A 20,818-nucleotide genomic window follows, 5' to 3' on the forward strand; every position below is an offset into this window, starting at 1 on the left:
TTCATGAGGTAGTCACCTGGAATGCATTTCAATTAACCGGTGTGCCTTGTTCAAAGTGAATTTGGGGAATTTCTTTCCTTCTTAATGCGTTTGAGCCAATCAGTTGCATTGTGGCAATGTAGGGGTGGTATACAGAATATAGCCCTATTTGGTAAAAGACCAAGTTCATATTACGGCAATAACAGCTCAAATAAGCAAAGAGAAACAACAGTCCATCATTACTTGAAGACATGAAGGTCAGTCAATGCGGAAAATTTCAAGAACTTTTAAAAGTTTCTTCAAGTACAGTCGCAAAAACCATCAAGCGCTATGATGAAACTGGCTTTCATGCGGACCGCCACAGGAAAGGAAGACCCAGAGTTACCTCTGCTGCAGAGGATAATTTCATTAGGAGGTACCAGCCTCCGAAATTATAGCCCAAATAAACGCTTCAGAGTTCGAGTAACAGACATCTCAACATTAAGTGTTCAGAGGAGACTGCGTGAATCAGGCCTTCATGGTCAAATTGCTGCAAAGAAACCACTATTAAAGGACACCAATAAGATGAAGAGACTTGCTTGGGCCAAGAAACACAACCAATGGACATTAGATCGGTGGAAATCTGTCCTTGGTCTGATGAGTCCAAATTAGAGATTTTTGGCTCTAACCGCCATGTCTTTGTGAGACGTAGAGTAGGTGAACGGATGATCTCCACGTGTGTAGTTCCCACCGTGAAGCATGGAGGTGGTGTGATGGTGCTTTGCTGGTAATACTGTCAGTGATTTATTTAGAATTCAAGGCACAATTACCCAGCATGGCTACCACAGCATTCTGTAGCGATATACCATCCCATCTGGTTTGTGCTTAGTGGGACTATCATTTGTTTTTTTTAACAGGACAATGACCCAAAACACACCTCCAGGCTGTATAAGAGCAATTTGACCAAGAAGGAGAGTGATGGAGTGCTGCATCAGATGACCTGGCCTCCACAATCACCCAACCTCAACACAATTGAGATGGTTTGAGATGAGTTGGACCGTAGAGTGAAGGAAAAGCAGCCAACATGTGCTTAGCATATGTGGGAACTCCTTCAAGATTGTTGGAAAAGCATTCCAGGTGAAGCTGGTTGAGAGAATGCCAAGACTGTGCAAAGCTGTTATCAAGGCAAAGGGTGGCTACTTTAAAGAATCTAAAATAAAATATATTTTGGTTTGTTTAACACTTTTTTGGTTACTACATGATTTCATGTGTTATTTCATAGTTGATGTCTTCACTATTATTCTACAATGAAGAAAATAGTAAAAATAAAGAAAAACCCTTGAATGAGTAGGTGTGCCCAAACTTTTGACTGGTGCTGTATAATTTGTGTGACAAAATGACCATGAGGTGCAGATCACTGTTCGATTTGAGAAGGGCGCTCCTCTACCCCACTTTTTCCCGTGCACGTCAAGGGCCATAGCCCTGGGGCAATTAACCGAACTCCCTCAATATCAAGGACTAGTAATTACTTCTGTTTTTTATTTTTAATACATTTGCAAAAATGTCTAAAAAACGTTTTTCGCTTTATCATTATGAGGTATTGTGTGTAGATTAATGAGGGAAAAAACTTTATTTAATCAATTTTAGAATAAGGCTGTAACGCAACACAATTTGAATACTTTCTGAACACGCTGTATATATAAAAAAATCCATTGTTGGACATAAAAGACTAAAAACACCAGGAAATCAGCTCCAAGTGATATACATTTTGGAAATCCGTTCCCATCGTATAGAAATGTAAGAAAGGTTTGAAATTATTATGTTTTAGTCAAATATTATCTGTTTGGGCTTCATGCGGTCAATTTGCCATCTGCAGTTGATGACCCCTGGGCTCGGGTTAACTAACTAGGAAGGGCCTAGAGGTCACTAACTAGGAAGGGCCCAGAGGTCACTAACTAGGAAGGGCCTAGAGGTCACTAACTAGGAAGGGCCCAGAGGTCACTAACTAGGAAGGGCCCAGAGGTCACTAACTAGGAAGGGCCCAGAGGTCACTAACTAGGAAGGGCCCAGAGGTCACTAACTAGGAAGGGCCCAGAGGTCACTAACTAGGAAGGGCCCAGAGGTCACTAACTAGGAAGGGCCCAGAGGTCACTAACTAGGAAGGGCCTAGAGGTCACTAACTAGGAAGGGCCAGAGGTCACTAACTAGGAAGGCCCAAAGGTCACTAACTAGGAAGGCCCAAAGGTCACTAACTAGGAAGGCCCAAAGGTCACTAACTAGGAAGGCCCAAAGGTCACTAACTAGGAAGGCCCAAAGGTCACTAACTAGGAAGGCCCAGAGGGCACTAACTAGGAAGGCCCAGAGGGCACTAACTAGGAAGGCCCAGAGGGCACTAACTAGGAAGGCCCAGAGGGCACTAACTAGGAAGGCCTAGAGGTCACTAACTAGGAAGGCCTAGAGGTCACTAACTAGGAAGGCCTAGAGGTCACTAACTAGGAAGGCCTAGAGGTCACTAACTAGGAAGGCCTAGAGGTCACTAACTAGGAAGGGCCTAGAGGTCACTAACTAGGAAGGGCCTAGAGGTCACTAACTAGGAAGGGCCTAGAGGTCACTAACTAGGAAGAGCCTAGAGGTCACTAACTAGGAAGAGCCTAGAGGTCACTAACTAGGAAGGCCTAGAGGTCACTAACTAGGAAGGCCTAGAGGTCACTAACTAGGAAGGTCTAGAGGTCACTAACTAGGAAGGGCCTAGAGGTCACTAACTAGGAAGGGCCTAGAGGTCACTAACTAGGAAGGGCCTAGAGGTCACTAACTAGGAAGGTTATAACTAGGAAGGCCTAGAGGTCACTAACTAGGAAGGTCTAGAGGTCACTAACTAGGAAGGGCCTAGAGGTCACTAACTAGGAAGGGCCTAGAGGTCACTAACTAGGAAGGGCCTAGAGGTCACTAACTAGGAAGGGCCTAGAGGTCACTAACTAGGAAGGGCCTAGAGGTCACTAACTAGGAAGGTTATAACTAGGAAGGTTATAACTAGGAAGGCCTAGAGGTCACTAACTAGGAAGGTCTAGAGGTCACTAACTAGGAAGGTCTAGAGGTCACTAACTAGGAAGGGCCTAGAGGTCACTAACTAGGAAGGGACTAGAGATCACTAACTAGGAAGGGCCTAGAGGTCACTAACTAGGAAGGGCCTAGAGGTCACTAACTAGGAAGGGCCTAGAGGTCACTAACTAGGAAGGGCCTAGAGGTCACTAACTAGGAAGGGCCTAGAGGTCACTAACTAGGAAGGGCCTAGAGGTCACTAACTAGGAAGGGCCTAGAGGTCACTAACTAGGAAGGCCTAGAGGTCACTAACTAGGAAGGCCTAGAGGTCACTAACTAGGAAGGTTATAACTAGGAAGGCCTAGAGGTCACTAACTAGGAAGAGCCTAGAGGTCACTAACTAGGAAGGGCCTAGAGGTCACTAACTAGGAAGGGCCTAGAGGTCACTAACTAGGAAGGGCCTAGAGGTCACTAACTAGGAAGGGCCTAGAGGTCACTAACTAGGAAGGGCCTAGAGGTCACTAACTAGGAAGGTTATAACTAGGAAGGTTATAACTAGGAAGGTCTAGAGGTCACTAACTAGGAAGGGCCTAGAGGTCACTAACTAGGAAGGGCCTAGAGGTCACTAACTAGGAAGGGCCTAGAGGTCACTAACTAGGAAGGGCCTAGAGGTCACTAACTAGGAAGGGCCTAGAGGTCACTAACTAGGAAGGGCCTAGAGGTCACTAACTAGGAAGGGCCTAGAGGTCACTAACTAGGAAGGGCCTAGAGGTCACTAACTAGGAAGGGCCTAGAGGTCACTAACTAGGAAGGGCCTAGAGGTCACTAACTAGGAAGGGCCTAGAGGTCACTAACTAGGAAGGGCCTAGAGGTCACTAACTAGGAAGGGCCTAGAGGTCACTAACTAGGAAGGGCCTAGAGGTCACTAACTAGGAAGGGCCTAGAGGTCACTAACTAGGAAGGGCCTAGAGGTCACTAACTAGGAAGGGCCTAGAGGTCACTAACTAGGAAGGGCCTAGAGGTCACTAACTAGGAAGGGCCTAGAGGTCACTAACTAGGAAGGGCCTAGAGGTCACTAACTAGGAAGGGCCTAGAGGTCACTAACTAGGAAGGTCTAGAGGTCACTAACTAGGAAGGCCTAGAGGTCACTAACTAGGAAGGCCTAGAGGTCACTAACTAGGAAGAGCCTAGAGGTCACTAACTAGGAAGGTCTAGAGGTCACTAACTAGGAAGGTCTAGAGGTCACTAACTAGGAAGGCCTAGAGGTCACTAACTAGGAAGGTCTAGAGGTCACTAACTAGGAAGGCCTAGAGGTCACTAACTAGGAAGGCCTAGAGGTCACTAACTAGGAAGAGCCTAGAGGTCACTAACTAGGAAGAGCCTAGAGGTCACTAACTAGGAAGAGCCTAGAGGTCACTAACTAGGAAGAGCCTAGAGGTCACTAACTAGGAAGAGCCTAGAGGTCACTAACTAGGAAGGGACTAGAGGTCACTAACTAGGAAGGGACTAGAGGTCACTAACTAGGAAGGGACTAGAGGTCACTAACTAGGAAGGGACTAGAGGTCACTAACTAGGAAGGGACTAGAGGTCACTAACTAGGAAGGGACTAGAGGTCACTAACTAGGAAGGGACTAGAGGTCACTAACTAGGAAGGCCTAGAGGTCACTAACTAGGAAGGGCCTAGAGGTCACTAACTAGGAAGGGCCTAGAGGTCACTAACTAGGAAGGGCCTAGAGGTCACTAACTAGGAAGGGCCTAGAGGTCACTAACTAGGAAGGGCCTAGAGGTCACTAACTAGGAAGGTCTAGAGGTCACTAACTAGGAAGGTCTAGAGGTCACTAACTAGGAAGGGCCTAGAGGTCACTAACTAGGAAGGGCCTAGAGGTCACTAACTAGGAAGGGCCTAGAGGTCACTAACTAGGAAGGGCCTAGAGGTCACTAACTAGGAAGGGCCTAGAGGTCACTAACTAGGAAGGGACTAGAGGTCACTAACTAGGAAGAGCCTAGAGGTCACTAACTAGGAAGAGCCTAGAGGTCACTAACTAGGAAGAGCCTAGAGGTCACTAACTAGGAAGAGCCTAGAGGTCACTAACTAGGAAGGCCTAGAGGTCACTAACTAGGAAGGTCTAGAGGTCACTAACTAGGAAGGCCTAGAGGTCACTAACTAGGAAGGCCTAGAGGTCACTAACTAGGAAGGGCCTAGAGGTCACTAACTAGGAAGGGCCTAGAGGTCACTAACTAGGAAGGGCCTAGAGGTCACTAACTAGGAAGGGCCTAGAGGTCACTAACTAGGAAGGGACTAGAGGTCACTAACTAGGAAGAGCCTCGAGGTCACTAACTAGGAAGAGCCTAGAGGGCACTAACTAAGAAGGTCCTAGAGGTCACTAACTAGGAAGGTCTAGAGGTCACTAACTAGGAAGGTCTAGAGGTCACTAACTAGGAAGGTCTAGAGGTCACTAACTAGGAAAGGCCTAGAGGTCACTAACTAGGAAGGCCTAGAGGTCACTAACTAGGAAGGGACTAGAGGTCACTAACTAGGAAGAGCCTAGAGGTCACTAACTAGGAAGAGCCTAGAGGTCACTAACTAGGAAGAGCCTAGAGGTCACTAACTAGGAAGAGCTAGGCTAAATAACTAGGAAGGTTATAACTAGGAAGGCCTAGAGGTCACTAACTAGGAAGAGCCTAGAGGTCACTAACTAGGAAGAGCCTAGAGGTCACTAACTAGGAAGAGCCTAGAGGTCACTAACTAGGAAGGCCTAGAGGTCACTAACTAGGAAGAGCTAGGCTAAATAACTAGGAAGGTTATAACTAGGAAGGTTGGTTGATTGATTTTGGCAGACATGGGTTCAAACAGTATTTATTTTATAATACTTCAGCTGCCCTCGATTGAGCTTCCCTGGCACAATGGCGCCAACTGAATAGTCTCAAAAGTGCATACCCGGCCTACTTGGTACTCAGAGCATGCTCAATGAAACGCTCCAAGAAAGCAAATATTTGAACACAAGTCTGGATTTTGGAACAGTGCTCATGAATGTGTTCTCCAAGGGGCTCACCGTAGTCTCTGAGGAGGGCCTGGGTGGGCCTCTCTCTGTCAGGGCTGGTGGCTTCAGAGCTGCCCCCGCTGGTATTGCTGATGCCACTGTTGTTCCTGCTGTGGCTCTTGGCCAGTGCATTGCTGCCGTCCACAATGCCCTGTTGGGGTGGCATTGTCACAGTCTGCTCAGATCATTAAAAGGGATATTTTACTCAAAAACAAAACAGATTTTAGTATTTTGTTCATTAGTCTACATAAAACATCTTTGTGGACTAATGAACAAAATACGTTTGAGTAAAATATCCTTTAAATACAAAATGTATGGTGACCTCTTGCCAGGTTTCTAAACTCTTTCCTGGTTAAATAAAAGGTCACATATTTGTTTTACAGATATCTCTTAGCTACATGTTTTGTTCAGTTTATTTTATTTCTGGTTGAGTGCGCGTTTCTACAGCGTGGAGAACAAAAGCATTGGTCTCACCACCTCCGCTTGGGCACCAGTGGACTCCAGGAGAGCAGAGTCTTGGACAATGTTGAGCATTGCACCTGTACAGAGAAAAGGCTCTTCATTATTATATTCATTCCAGGGTGATTCTGCACTACGTAAAAGGATAACTGTTTTGGCAGGGTGAAAGTACAAACACTTCCCATGTTCGAACACACACACACACACACACACACACACACACACACACACACACACACACACACACACACACACACACACACACACACACACACACACACACACACACACACACACACACACACACACACACACACACACACGACACCCATATCAAAGCACGCCTCCAAGACACAAATCTGGTTCTCAGTCACATTTCCTAATGAGGATTAAAACCGTGACTAAATCAGTAGTCAACCTTTATTTTTTTAAATGAACCTTTAATTTCACTAGACACGTCAGTTAAGAACAAATTCCTATTTTCAATGACGGCCTACCCCGGCCAAACCCAAACCTCGGACGACGCTGGTCCAATTGTGCACTGCCCAATGGGGCTCCCAATCACGGCCGGTTGTGATACAGCCTGGAATCGAACCAGGGTCTGTAGTGACGCCTCAAGCACTGAGATGCAGTGCCTTAGACCGCTGCCCTTATTATTAAATAATAATACATTACATTTTATAACACACTTTTCATTGTAAAACAACCAAAGATCAAAAGAAAAAAATGGGTAGAGAAAGTGAAGATGAACTAACCCAGGATCATCTGTGTGTTGGTGGGGTCCGTCTCCGTCTGGAGCGCTCCTATTAGGATGTTGACCAATCGCAGCTTGAGGGAGACGAAGGAGACAGCCTTGTCGTGCAGAGAGTTGTCGTCGTTGCTGAACTTACCCTCCAAGAGCACCTGGAACATACAAATTATACATGTGGTTGACTTTGCACTTAGACAACCGTCAAGAACTACAGGGCATTGCAACTGTTCACTAAAACTAAAACAGACAGTTCAATAGAAATTCAGTACAACACAAAACGTTTAAATAAGTCCAAATCACCATCCATCGATTGTAACTATATGTAAACTATAAGATCCATCCATACCATGTCCTCATTTTATTTGGTGCTAATTTTTTCTATTAATTTAGGGAATAAGACATATTAGCTGTGTCTACACAACTAATGGTGTGGGACTTGGAGCATCTTGAAGAGGTTTGAAAACATCTGACAAACGTTGGTTTTAGACTGTTGTTCCTTTCATGACAAGTGAGTGGAACAGGTTTACCTCTGACTTGACCTTGCCAAAGTGGTGTGGCAGAGGCAGCATGGACATCAGGATGTTGATGGATGCTCTCCTCAGGTCTGTGGGGTTCACATATGTCTTAAACTTTGACAGCTCTCTGGAGAGGGGAAAGAACAAGTTACTTTAATTCAAACAAAACATTCAAAGGAGTTAGACTCTGTTCAATGTTGGTCACTTTAGTTAACTCCTTTTGAATATTTGTTATTGGAGTTACACTTAACTCAAATGATAAACATTAAAAAGGAGACAGCAGTCAGATACACTATTTAACCAACAATCAATTGTCCACTGATAAGACTCCTCAAACTATTTCTTACATTGACATGTGACTTTGTTTCAAGCGTATACAGTGAGTTTTGTTAAATGTTAATTTCTGGGCATTTCCCTTCTGTGACACTAACAGACAAACTTCACCCAAAGAACGAAACACACCTATTTCTGTCAACACTGCATTCCTTATGCCTGCAGATGTCCTTAACACAGACCATTTGACTAATTGTCTATCAAACATCATAAGACTAATTAGGCAAAGTACATTTCCTGAGGAAAATGCTTTAGCTGTAAAAGCAATTTCAGCACAGGAGAGTTTAGAACAACGAGATGTAGGGGGAATAACAATAGCAGCTATTCTTTCAGCAAGCAAACGTCAAAGCTGGAATGCGCATTTGGAGAAACACCGCCACTGTTCACCCCCAGCACATTTGTAATTGTTTATAATACATACTTTTCTGTTCTATCATGCGTGCAATGATTTCCAATGATTTCCAAGGGGGAAAAACATTGTTAGCTGTTTGAGGTCATTTCTTGGTTTGTTTTTGTAATATCGGCAGCTTTAATATAGATGTAGCATTCGTCACCGGTCAGGGAGGATGTTCTCCAGAGCAGAAATGAAGTAGGGGACCACCACGTTGATGCCCTTCAGGTCGGAGCAGAAGAGGGCAGAAGAGTTGAGGATGATGCTGGCCAGGACCGGTCGGCAGATGTAGTCAGAGATCTGGAGGCCCTGGATCAGAACCATGTAGAACCTGGGGGGTGGAGACAGAAGGGTTTGGTGGAAGTAGAGTTTTTAGGCATACCTAGAGTATGATGAACAGCCACATAACTCTGGTCCTGGGGACACAAAGTGGTGCATATTCTTGTTTTTGCCCCAAATTAACTTGATGAATTTAATCATGTGTGTTAAAGCGAGGGCAGAAACTAAAATGTGCAGCCTTTTAGGACCAGGACCAGGATTGGGAAACACTACGTAAAACATATGGCTACCTGGACAGGTAAACGGGCAGGATCTCCTCGCCGGTCTTCTTGCTGCAGAAGATCCTGCAGAGGGTCCCACAGGCCTCGGCCCGGCCCGACTCATAGTTGTCGGGGAACTCGTTGGCATCGAACATGGGGTTGGACACCATGGTGTCTGTGGACATCAGGGAGCCCTGCCTCCTCGGCTCCACGCCTGCCTGAGTGGCCAGGGCTGGGAATGGGGGGGAAGAGGGGAGAGAGAGGAAGGGGGTAGAGGAGAGAGAGAGAGAAACACAATAATGGGGAATGGTAAAGGATAGAGGTAGAAAAGTGAGAGAAAGTGGAGGGATAGAGAAATTAGGTGGAATTAGAAAAGAGGAGAGCGAGAGAGGACAGAGAAGATGTGTTAGATCAAAGGTCAAAAGCAGAAGCCACTGACAATAAGTGGTTATAAAAAGTAGCTGCTTTAAAACTGAAAATAAACATCAAAAGACAGGGGTCATTTTCCAAAGACAGATATTTTTCTGCCATTGAAAACCTTGGGCAGGCCGCCAAAGTCCAATTTTAGTCCAAATTGTGTAAAAAAAAACAACATCTAGAAATACCTTTTCGGGATGGAAAAATTCAGTGTAAACTTAAAAACGACAAAAGCCTCTAAAATTCAGCTGCGCCGACGGCCCGACTGCGCCCATTGCCCCGCCCACAACCTAAGCCCCTTTTTGATCCAGAAAACCCCTGAAAGATCAAAGACATCAGTGAGCTGAGAAAAGCCCTGAAAGATGCCTCTAAGATCTCGATGAGCTGAGAAATGTTTTCAAACGTTGTGCTAATGGAACGGTACAACAGAGGATATTTACTATCAAGTTTATTTACTTTAACCTGACTGCCTTTAAACTGAAAGCTCTAAACCCTATAAAAAGTGCTATGGGCCCTGATCAAATGTAGTGCACTACAGTTGGAAGTTTACATACACTTAGGTTGGAGTCATTAAAACTCGTTTTTCAACCACTCCACAAAATATCTTGTTAACAAACTAGTTTTGGCAAGTCGGTTAGGACATCTACTTTGTGCATGACACAAGTAATTTATCCAACAATTGTTTACAGACAGATTATGTCACTTATAATTCACTGTATCACAATTCCAGTGGGTCAGAAGTTTACATACATTAAGTTGACTGTGCCTTTAAACAGCTTGAAAAATTCCAGAAAATTATGTCATGGGTTTAGAAGCTTCTGATAGGCTAATTGACATCATTCGAGTCAATTGTAGGTGTACCTGTGGATGTATTTCAAGGCCTACCTTCAAACTCTGTGCCTCTTTGCTTGACATCATGGGAAAATCAAAAGAAATCAGCCAAGACCCCAGAAAAAAAATTGTAGCCCTCCACAAGTCTGGTTCATCCTTGGGAGCAATTTCCAAACGCCTGGAGGTACAACGTTCATCTGTACAAACAATAGTACGCAAGTACAAACACCATGGGACCACGCTGCCGTCATACTGCTCAGGAAGGAGATGCATTCTGTCTCCTAGAGATGAACATACTTTGGTGCGAAAAGTGCAAATCTATACCAGAACAACAGCAAAGGACCTTGTGAAGATGCTGGAGGAAACAGGTACAAAAGTATCTATATCCACAGTAAAACGAGTCCTATATCGACATAACCTGAAAGGCCGCTCAACAAGGAAGAAGCCACTGCTCCAAAACCGCCATAAAAAAGCCAGACTACGGTTTGCAACTGCACATGGGGACAAAGATCCTACTTTTTGGAGAAATGTCCTCTGGTCTGATGATTCAAAAATAGAACTGTTTGGCCATAATGACCATAGTTATGTTTGGAGGAAAAAGGGGGAGGCTTGCAAGCCAAAGAACTACATCCCAACCGTGAAGCACGGGGGTGGCAGCATCATGTTGTGGGGGTGCTATGCTGCAGGAGGGACTGGTGCACTTCACAAAATAGATGGCATCATGAGGCAGGTATATTGAAGCAACATCTCAAGATATCAGTCAGGAAGTTGAGGCTTGGTCGCAAATTGGTCTTCCAAATGAACAATGACCACAAGCATACTTCCAAAGATGTGGCAAAATGGCCTAAGGACAAGAAAGTCAAGGTATTGGAGTGGCCATCACAAAGCCCTGACCTCAATCCTATAGAAAATGTATGGCCAGAAATGAAAAAGCGTGTGCGAGCAAGGAGGCCTACAAACCTGACTCAGTTACACCAGCTCTGTCAGGAGGAATGGGCCAAAATTCACCCAACTTATTGTGGGAAGCTTTTTGGAAGGCTACTCGAAACAAGTTAAGCTATTTAAAGGCAACGCTACCAAATACTAATTGTGTATGTAAACTTCTGACCCACTGGGAATGTAATGAAATAAATAAAAGCTGAAATAAATCATTCTCTACTATTATTCTGACATGTCACATTCTTAAAATAAAGTGGTGATCCTAACTGACCTAAGACAGGGAATTTTTACTAGGATTAAATGTCAGGAATTGTGAAAAACTGAGTTTAAATGTATTTGGCTCAGGTGTATGTAAACTTCCGACTTCAACTGTATATAGGGTGCCATTTCGGATGCAACACATACGTTGTGAAAGGGAACCTTTACAACGCTTTAGTCTTGCCATTTTGCTCTGCTGACAACACTTGATGTGTCACATGAAGTTCCATTATGTGAAGTAGCTTTAAGCTAAAAAGAGATGTGTAAAAGACAAAGTATTTTTGTAAGGTCAGGGTAGCAGCCTACAAAGAGCTGATACAAGTATGTAGGTAGGTAGGTATGTACCAGTCAAAAGTTTGGACACACCTCATTCAAGGGTTTTTTGTTATTTTTACATTGTAGAATAATAGTGAAGACATCAAAACCATGAAATAACACATATGGAATCATGAAGTAAGCAAAACAAGTATTAAACATTTAAAGTAATCACCACTTGCCTTGACAGGTCGGGTGGCCATTTGATGAATTGTTCAGGAGTCTTATAGCGTCGGGGTAGAAGCTGTTAAGGAGCCTCTTGGACCTAGACTGGCGCTCCGGTACCGCTTGCCGTGCGGTAGCAGAGAGAACAGTCTATGACAAAAGTGGCCTTCCTCTGACACGCCTACTATATAAGTCCTGGATGACAGGAAGCTTGGTCCCAGTGATATACTGGGCCGTACGCACTACCCTCTGTAGCGCCTTATGGGCGGATGCCGAGCAGTTGCCATACCAGGCGGTGATGCAACCGGTCAGGATGCTCTCGATGGTGCAGCTGTACTTTTTGATGATCTGAGAACCCAAGCCAAATCTTTTCAGTCTCCTGAGGGGGAAAAGGTGTTGTCGTGCCATCTTCACGATTGTCTTGGTGTGTTTGGACCATGATAGTTTGTTGGTGATGTGAACACCAAAGAACTTGAAACTCTCGACACGCTCCACTACAGCCCCGTCTATGTTAATGGGGGCCTGTTCGGCCTACTTTTTCCTGTAGTCCACAATCATCTCCTTTGTCTTGAGCACATTGAGGGAGAGGTTGTGGTCCTGGCACCCTATAGGCTGTCTCATCATTGTCCGTGATCAGGCCTACCACCGTTGTGTCGTCAGCAAACTTGATGGTGTTGGAGTCGTGTTTGGCCACGCAGTCATGGGTGAACAGGGAGTACAGAAGGGAACTAAGCATGCACCCGAGGGAACCCAGTGTTGAGGATCAGCGAGGCAGATGTGTTGCTACCTACCCTCACCACCTGGAGGCGGCCAGTCAGGAAGTCCAGGATCCAGTTGCAAAGGGAAGTGTTTAGTCCCAGGGTCCTTAGCTTAGTGATGAGCTTTGAGGGTACTATGGTGTTGAACGCAGAGCTGTAGTCAATGACCAGCATTCTCACATAGGTGTTCCTTTTGGCCAGGTGGGAAATGGCAGTGTGGAGTGCGATTGAGATTGCGTCATCTGTGGATCTGTTGGGGCGGTATGCAAATTGAAGTGGGTCTAGGATTTCTGGGATGATGATGTTGATGTGAGGCATGACCAGCCTTTCAAAGCACTTCATGGCTACCGATGTGAGTGCTACGGGGCGGTAGTCATTTAGGCAGGTTACTTTCGTATTCTTGGTCAGATGGACTATGGTGGTCTGCTTGAAACGTGGGTATTACAGATTCGGTCAGGGAGATGTTGAAAATGTCAGTGAAGACACTTGCCAGTTGTACACGTCCTGGTAACCCGTCTGGCCCCGCAGCCTTGTGAATATTGACCTGTTTAAAAGTTCTTGCTCACATCGGCTACGGAGAGCGTGATCACAGTCATCTGTAACAGCTGGTGCTCTCATGCATGCTCCAGTGTTGCTTGCCTCGAAGCGAGCATAAAAGGCATTTACCTCGTCTGGTAGGCTCGCGTCACTGGGCAGCTCGCGGCAGGGTTTCCCTTTGTAGTCCGTAATAGTTTGCCATCCCTGCCACATTCGACGAGCATCAGAGCCAGTGTAGTAGGAATTGTTTAACGTATTATATTTCTATGATAATGTTTCTCAACATCCCTGGCCTGCTTTTTCACAGCTAAATAAGAGGAGACGATAAAGGAGAGAGGAAGCAACTTTAAACTATTGAGACGCAAACAATACAAGTCAAACCAGTTTTTGACCCTTAACCTCCGACCCTGACCTTACCTGTCAAGCTGTTGTCTCGGCTCAGGCCCGTGTGGAGCTTGCAGTGCACCAGCGCAGCATCAAACAGCCACTGACCAAACAGATTGAGGACACTGTTGACTTTGGGCCTGGTGGGGGCGGGCAGCGGCCGGGGCTCAGAGCTGGTCAGGTTGGGGCTGGACAAGGGAGAGCTGGAGGACGGCTGGTAGGACACTTTGGGTTGGTGCGTCATGCTCGCCTGGATGGGTAGGAGGGTGGGGGATAACCAGTAATGAATTAACTGTCAAATGGGCATAGTAAGAATATGAATATACAGGGACATTAATATTTATTCCTATGATCGTCTGAGGCTTATTTGGCAAAGGGATGCTGTATTTCTCCCATTTTACTCTGATACAAATGGGCCATCTGAGGAAAAAACTCTGGTGTAGGAACTTACTGTGGAGGTTTTACTGGCCGTCTTGATGACCCCCGTGGGTTTGTTGCGGCGGCTGTGAGGGGGCGTGGTGTTGGTGGTGGTGGGAGGCGGCGGTACACTCAGTCTGTTGACAGGGGTGGGTGGGGCACTGTCCGACCGGGGGCGGGAGATACCTGAGGGAGAAAGAGAGAGCAGGCGCATTAGAGGACATTCTGGTGTTTCAGGTGAAAACAGCGAGGACCAATGGAGTCCCATTTCCCACCCACCCATATTTTGGTTACAAGCGCCACTCGGATCAGGGAGGATGTTAGTAACATCAACATTGGCAGCTCATCATCTTTGAGTTTCACCCTTCCTCCACAAGAGAGAAAGATACCAGATCAAAATGCACAAGCCATGTGATGTGGATATGTCTTCTTTACTGGGGGATACTCACCACAGATAAGGAACAATGTAACAAATACAGAAATAAGTATACACATATTTTAAAAGAGAAAAATCCACACCACAATAGATCGAGCAAGTTTACCAAAGTCACATTTTCGCTTCATAGCCTTGGGGCGGCTAGTCGGCCAATTTTGATTGACAACGCTACTTATTCAGATGCTTGGCTCAGTCTATCAAAACAGATACATACATGCATATACTTACTGTCCACACTGACACAGTAAACTCAGGCATTGATTGATTGGGTGAGTGCTTCACATTACCACATGGATCAGACCCTCTAAACCTATTACTGCAATTTTCAGTCAAGCCCAAAACAATTTATAGGTAAACTGGGTTTCTGTATAGCACTTTGTGACATCTGCTGATGTAAAAAAGGCTTTATAAATACATTTGATTGATTGGCATCTTTCACAGAATTCAGTGTTGATGATGCAACGTGGTGCACTAAACTGCTGCAGATGCCAATGCGACTGTATGGTCCGTTTAGTAGGTTTGATAGCTAAGCTAACAAGGATATGTTTTTTAAAAACAAGTCTTGAAGCAACTTGACATACATTGCCATGGTGATGCTGCCACACACACTACACAATGTCTCTCCAAACAGGCCATGGAAGAGGACCACCCTTTTCCCAAACAATTATCTCCATTATAAAAGTTTCAAAGTTGATCAAATCTATGTTGTGGTTGATAAGGAACGATACGAGCAGGTTTGATTGTCATAAACAGTCCTACCTTGCTATATCATCCATTATGCAATTCTATTGACAGAATCATGAAAGGTGCTTAAATTCAAATGTTACTAAAAGACTACAATAATAGTCAAAGCGAGGGTTATTACTAATAGGCCTACGCTGTAAAATGTGTAAGCTTTTCTACTACTAGCCTATATAGAAAGGCCCAAAATACAGGGGTAGGGAAGTGAGGTTTTCAGGATTGAAACAGTTTGTCGCTACTGTCCTGAAAGTGATTATGGATTCAATTGTTTGACACAGCAGCTTTAAAGGGCCTTTCCACCACTTTTCAACCTCTTATTCATCATCTCCAGCACCAAACCAGTGTTCACATGTGATAACAGCACGTTTAAGTGATTAAAAAGATAAGGTCCAAAAAAAAAAAAAAAGGTTCTCTGTGACATCACAGTGTGATGTAAAATAATTGTGATTTTCAAAACCGGCAACAAGTTTAGCCCAAGGGAGGGTGTTTTCTTGCTCTCCACATCACCACAAATCTCATCGTTTTTGGAAAATCACAGTTTAAAATGTTTAAACTTTTTATGATGTCCTCGGTTAGAACTTTTCTTGACTTTATATTAGTTTCTACAGAAGCGCAATTTTCACATATGTTGACACTGGTATTGTGCTGGAGATAATGAAAATGGAGGATTAAAAGTGGTGGCGTTGCCCTTTAAGTGCATGCACCAGCTACTTTCACCACACAAATCAGCTTTTTGCCAACCCCAGCAAATCCATCAAAACATATTCAGCTCCCTTTATGATTGTTTGGGAGCAGACAACTACAGAGTACCATAGGAGGGAATGGAGTGAAGCCTTTCTCGGAAATTGTTCCTAGACACGGCGGCACCTGAGGGAAAGAAAGTGGTCAAAGTACAGCCTGGAATATCAGAACGCCGACAAACCAACCATGACAACATTCACCCGTCCTTTTTGGCAAGCGGACACAGCCATTGATCGAAATGAAGAATCAAAAACAGCTTTGTCAGTTTCTCATTCTGACACAGTGAACGTTTTTTTTCCTTCATAGATGTCTATGAGTATGTTGTTTTTCATGACTGGAAGTGTGGCACCTTTTTGTCTTATGCCCAAACACCGTTATAGGAAATCCTGTTTGTTATGTACATAGACCCCTGTGCAATGTTAATGATTGGATTTGATTGGGTTAGGTCCGGTTTAGTAGTGTACCTAGAACGGGAAGTCTGTCACGTATATTGCTCCTAGGAGAAACTGTCACTCCTGAGGGAGAGAGAGACACTAGTGCTGTTTCTGGGGAAGAAGAAGAAACTAGAACAATATATTTTTTTAAAGAACAGAAAAATGACAAAAAAGCTGAATCACAAAATGGAGGTTTAGTTGTTGGGCCAAATTATTGCTCAACGAATTATATTAGGTATTTATTAAAGACATTCTGTGTTTGTGTACTGTAACACATAATTGTCCACATAGTTAATAAATGGTCTGTGATTTTCAAAATGAGCGTCTACTACTATTATCTGCTTGATTTCAGAAGTACAAACATGGTTGAAGTCTAAGACTGTTGGGAGGTGTAGACCAGGGCACACTAGGAACAGGGTTGGAGAGCCCTGGTGTAGCACAATGGGCACAAGGCAGTAGAGAAATGAATGGAGAAAATTACAATAAAAGCTATTTTCAATTGAAAATGGCTGGTTCTTGTTTAAAAGCCAGTAAACAAGATAGGACATGGTGGTGGGTTAACCCATTTACAAAAGCCTTTAGTCGTTGCTGGTCATAAAATCAAGGTGTTACTAAGTCAAATGACATCTTTCCATGATCAACGTCAACAAGATCAGAGCCCTTCCACCCTTCATTTGAGTGACAAAGACGCAGTTTATTAAGTACCATAAGAGGGCAGTTTCTCTCGAATCTCTCTCTTTGCGACCCCGACACCTAGAGGGGAGGAAATATGTACATGATCTCTTGGTCAAAAGTGCTCCAGCAATAACACGACAACTTGTGTAGATCTGAAGGGATTGGATCGGTGTAAGAAATATAGCAAAATCTCCAGCTAGCCTGTCAGCGAACAAGACGGAACTACTATAATACCTATACAATTTTTAAGGACCCATATTCAGAAATCGTCTCGGAGTAAGGAATGCTGATCTGGAAACAGGTTCCCCCTGTCGATGTCATCTTATTATGATATATAAGGGAAAACATGATCCTGATCAGCACTACTACTCTGAGATGCTTTGTGAATATGGGCCCAGATGTACAGTACACTAATTGCCAAAGTCAAATGTAACAGTATAGAGAAAAAGCAACGCTAAGGTGAGATGAGGTAGTCTTACCCAGGAAGGCGTCCACCAGGCAACTGACCCCCCGCATGGCCCTGAAGAAGATCTGGGGCAGCTGCTTGAGGCAGGGGTGATGCTGGATCACCTCCTGGGGCACGCCGGTCACCCCCAGCAGCTGCTCCTGGAACTTTGGCGTGGAGCTGACCGTCAAAGGGCTGCTGAGGTCCACCGGGTTACTACAAGAGAAGGAGCAGGAGGCGGGACTTTTAACTTTGGGGTGCAAAAATGGGTCCTGAGCATGTTATTTCTCTCCACAACCCAGCCACGAGAGAGTAACAGTTAAATTGATGTAGCCAAATAGATTATTCACTACAATATTTTCCCAGATCACTTTCTTAGATCATCTGGGGGCGCGGTCTAAAATAATTTTCTTGTACCTTTTGATAAAAAATATAAAAAAATGTAAGTGTGAGGTCCATCCAGTACAGTCAGGTATTAACTTGTTATTCTCATTTTTTTTTTTTGGTATCTTCTTAAAACTGCATTGATGGTTAATGACTTGTAAGTAAGCATTTCACTGTAAGGTCTACATCTGTTGTATTCGGCGTATGTGACATAAAATGCGATGTTTGACGTTCTTCACCGAAAGAGAACAAACAGTGTGATCTGTCTCGGATGATGATCCAAAAGGCATCCCAGTATTCTTTTATTATACTAAAATGAGGTCATCGGGGAGTATTTATACCAAATCCAGTCCAGGTGTAACAGTAATAACTCCCATTCTGTGATACAGACCCAGAGAGCTAGCTGTGTGGAACTCACCTCAGCATGTGCAGAAAGCGGAACCAGGTCTGAGCCACACAGTCGTTGTCCATCTCAGTAGGGATGAGGTTGGCGTCCTCCTCTAGGACTTTGAACGGAGGGAAGGCCGGACCGTAGGTGAACCGTAACAGTCTGTGCCAAAACAGAACATTTACATTACACATTTACACCTTCCATTTCTTATCTGAACATTAACAAACATTTAATATCTAGAATTGACTGCTGAGAGAAAATGACTCCTGTCTGTAATCCAACTAGTTTGTCCTACCTGAACTTGAGCACTCACATTTGTTTCAAAACGTTATGCCCTACTGAACGGGACCCATATGTTTGAGCGCTGCGCTTAAACAAAAGCCTGCAAACACAGGGTTGGCAACCACTGATCTTGTTGTGGTGTGGCTACCTGGAAGTGAGAGCAGCGATGACCTTGCTCCACTGCTCCACCACGGGCGGGTGGTGCCTCCAGTTGGCCAGCATCTCCCTGGCCGTCTTCCAGTAGGGAGGCGTGGGGAAGCAGCGTGTGCAGGCCATAAACCACACCTCAAACAGAACGCTGATCAGCTTCTCAGCCAGCTTCTCCGCAATCCCACCTGAGAGAGATGGGGGATTGGGGCCAGGGGTGAGTAACTTTATATAGGAAGAATGGGTGAATGCTCATCATCCAAAATGTCTAGGTGTTCTGGGTGCATGAAATAGCATATGAGAAACAACAACGTATCTTCATTTGGAACTAAATAGTCATGTTAGCAACAAAGTCAACTAACTTAGTCAAAGCCAAAATCATTATGGGACAAATCCTAACATCTACCTATTAGTAAATCAAATCCTAACATCTACCTATTAGTAAATCAAATCCTAACATCCTCTCTAGGCTTCTTCCTAGGTTTTGGCCTTTCTAGGGAGTTTTTCCTAGCCACCGTGCTTCTACACCTGCATTGCTTGCTGTTTGGGGTTTTAGGGTTTCTGTACAGCACTTTGAGATTTCAGCTGATGTAAGAAGGGCTATATAAATACATTTGATTTGATTAGTTATGCATTGATATCAATGGGAGACCAAGTAGAAATTTGACTTAGTGGACGTGAGAAGTTCCCCACGACACTACGAAAAGTATCAAAGGCTGCTTCCACAAAGGCAGCCCAATTCTGATATTTATCCACTAATTGGTCTTCTGACCAATCAGATCAGATGTTGACGATAATTGGGCAAAAGATCAGAATTGGGCTGCCTGTGTAAAGGCAGCCTAATTGCATCTGTTCTGATGGACTGACCTCCGACGGTGGGCGGGGCTAGCAGAGTGTCATTGATGCGCAGCAGGAAGAGCAGCAACACCTCCCAGGTCTCCCGGGCCATGCCGCTGCCCGACTCCCTGGCCAGCTTCAACACTGCCGTCAGCACCTGTTGGCACAAGCGGAAGTGCATGGGGCTGTAGTGCTCCGGCCTGAGAGAGGAGGGAATAGAGTGAGTTAAAGACCACTTTTAGAAAGAGAAGTCTGTAATAAACACCCCATTTCCATACTCCCGTTCTCTCCAAGCCTTGCAGTTTGGTTTGATCAACTAATGGAGGGTATCTGTCCCTATTTAGAATTACCATGTTGCATAAGCAATGCACTGCAACTTTTAGAGGTTGGAGCCTTAAGGTCAAGAAGTTGTAATGTAGAACATTACATAAGATACCCCATAGTTAGCGGCTTGCTAGAGCGGAGACACACAGTTAGCGGCTTGCTAGAGCGGAGACACACAGTTAGCGGCTTGCTAGAGCGGAGACACACAGTTAGCGGCTAAATAGAACGTAGACAACAGTTAGCCAGAAAGTGTAGACACACAACTTGTACCTGGGCATGAAGAGGTTGTAGAGATGTTTGAGGATGGTCTGCACGTAGAAGTTGGGCTCCTTGACGATGGGCTGGGGGATGGAGTCGCGAGGAGTGATCAGCGCCATGATCCAGTCCGTGTAGACGTCCACGCACAGCTTGACCGTGTCCCCGTCCAGAGGCAGAGTCAGGCCGTAGCACAGCACCTCCATCGTCCACTTCACCTGTCAATCACATCACACAGAGAACTATGTTGTTAGAAAGAGGTGGATACACAGGGACAAGCTGGACAGTCAGATGTCAGTGATTGCTGAATACACGGGGACAAGCTGGACAGTCAGATGTCAGTGATTGCTGAATACACGGGGACAAGGTGGACAGTCAGATGTCAGTGATTGCTGAATACACGGGGACAAGCTGGACAGTCAGATGTCAGTGATTGCTGAATACACGGGGACAAGCTGGACAGTCAGATGTCAGTGATTGCTGGATACACAGGGACAAGCTGGACAGTCAGATGTCAGTGATTGCTGAATACACGGGGACAAGCTGGACAGTCAGATGTCAGTGATTGCTGAATACACGGGGACAAGGTGGATGAATGTTTTAACACTTGAAAGTGAATCAAAATAAGATGGCCTATTTGTGCATGGAGTTAAAAAGAAAAGTGTTTAGGCCTAATTAT

The 20,818-nt window shown here is 44.8% G+C and overlaps 1 protein-coding gene across 6 annotated transcripts in view; it reads right to left on the minus strand.

Annotated features, from left to right (window-relative positions):
* LOC120065439 (ral GTPase-activating protein subunit beta-like) overlaps nt 1-20,818 on the minus strand; it is a 57,508-nt gene that overhangs the window by 24,918 nt on the left and 11,772 nt on the right. For 5 of the 6 annotated variants that reach the window (XM_039016455.1, XM_039016453.1, XM_039016452.1 and 2 more), the window contains exons 3-15: nt 20,155-20,357; nt 19,591-19,760; nt 18,725-18,911; nt 18,322-18,453; nt 17,554-17,735; nt 14,082-14,233; nt 13,664-13,880; nt 9,057-9,258; nt 8,651-8,818; nt 7,776-7,890; nt 7,253-7,400; nt 6,513-6,577; nt 6,051-6,189 (exon numbers count right to left, since the gene is read on the minus strand). In XM_039016455.1, coding sequence (XP_038872383.1) covers nt 6,051-6,189; nt 6,513-6,577; nt 7,253-7,400; nt 7,776-7,890; nt 8,651-8,818; nt 9,057-9,258; nt 13,664-13,880; nt 14,082-14,233; nt 17,554-17,735; nt 18,322-18,453; nt 18,725-18,911; nt 19,591-19,760; nt 20,155-20,357 — 2,080 coding nt within the window. The remainder of the gene's footprint in view (nt 1-6,050; nt 6,190-6,512; nt 6,578-7,252; nt 7,401-7,775; nt 7,891-8,650; nt 8,819-9,056; nt 9,259-13,663; nt 13,881-14,081; nt 14,234-17,553; nt 17,736-18,321; nt 18,454-18,724; nt 18,912-19,590; nt 19,761-20,154; nt 20,358-20,818) is intronic. The other variant, XM_039016451.1, reaches the window with a different exon arrangement.

Source organism: Salvelinus namaycush, chromosome 20 (genome assembly GCF_016432855.1).
Source record: "Salvelinus namaycush isolate Seneca chromosome 20, SaNama_1.0, whole genome shotgun sequence".
Lineage (NCBI taxonomy): Eukaryota > Metazoa > Chordata > Actinopteri > Salmoniformes > Salmonidae > Salvelinus > Salvelinus namaycush.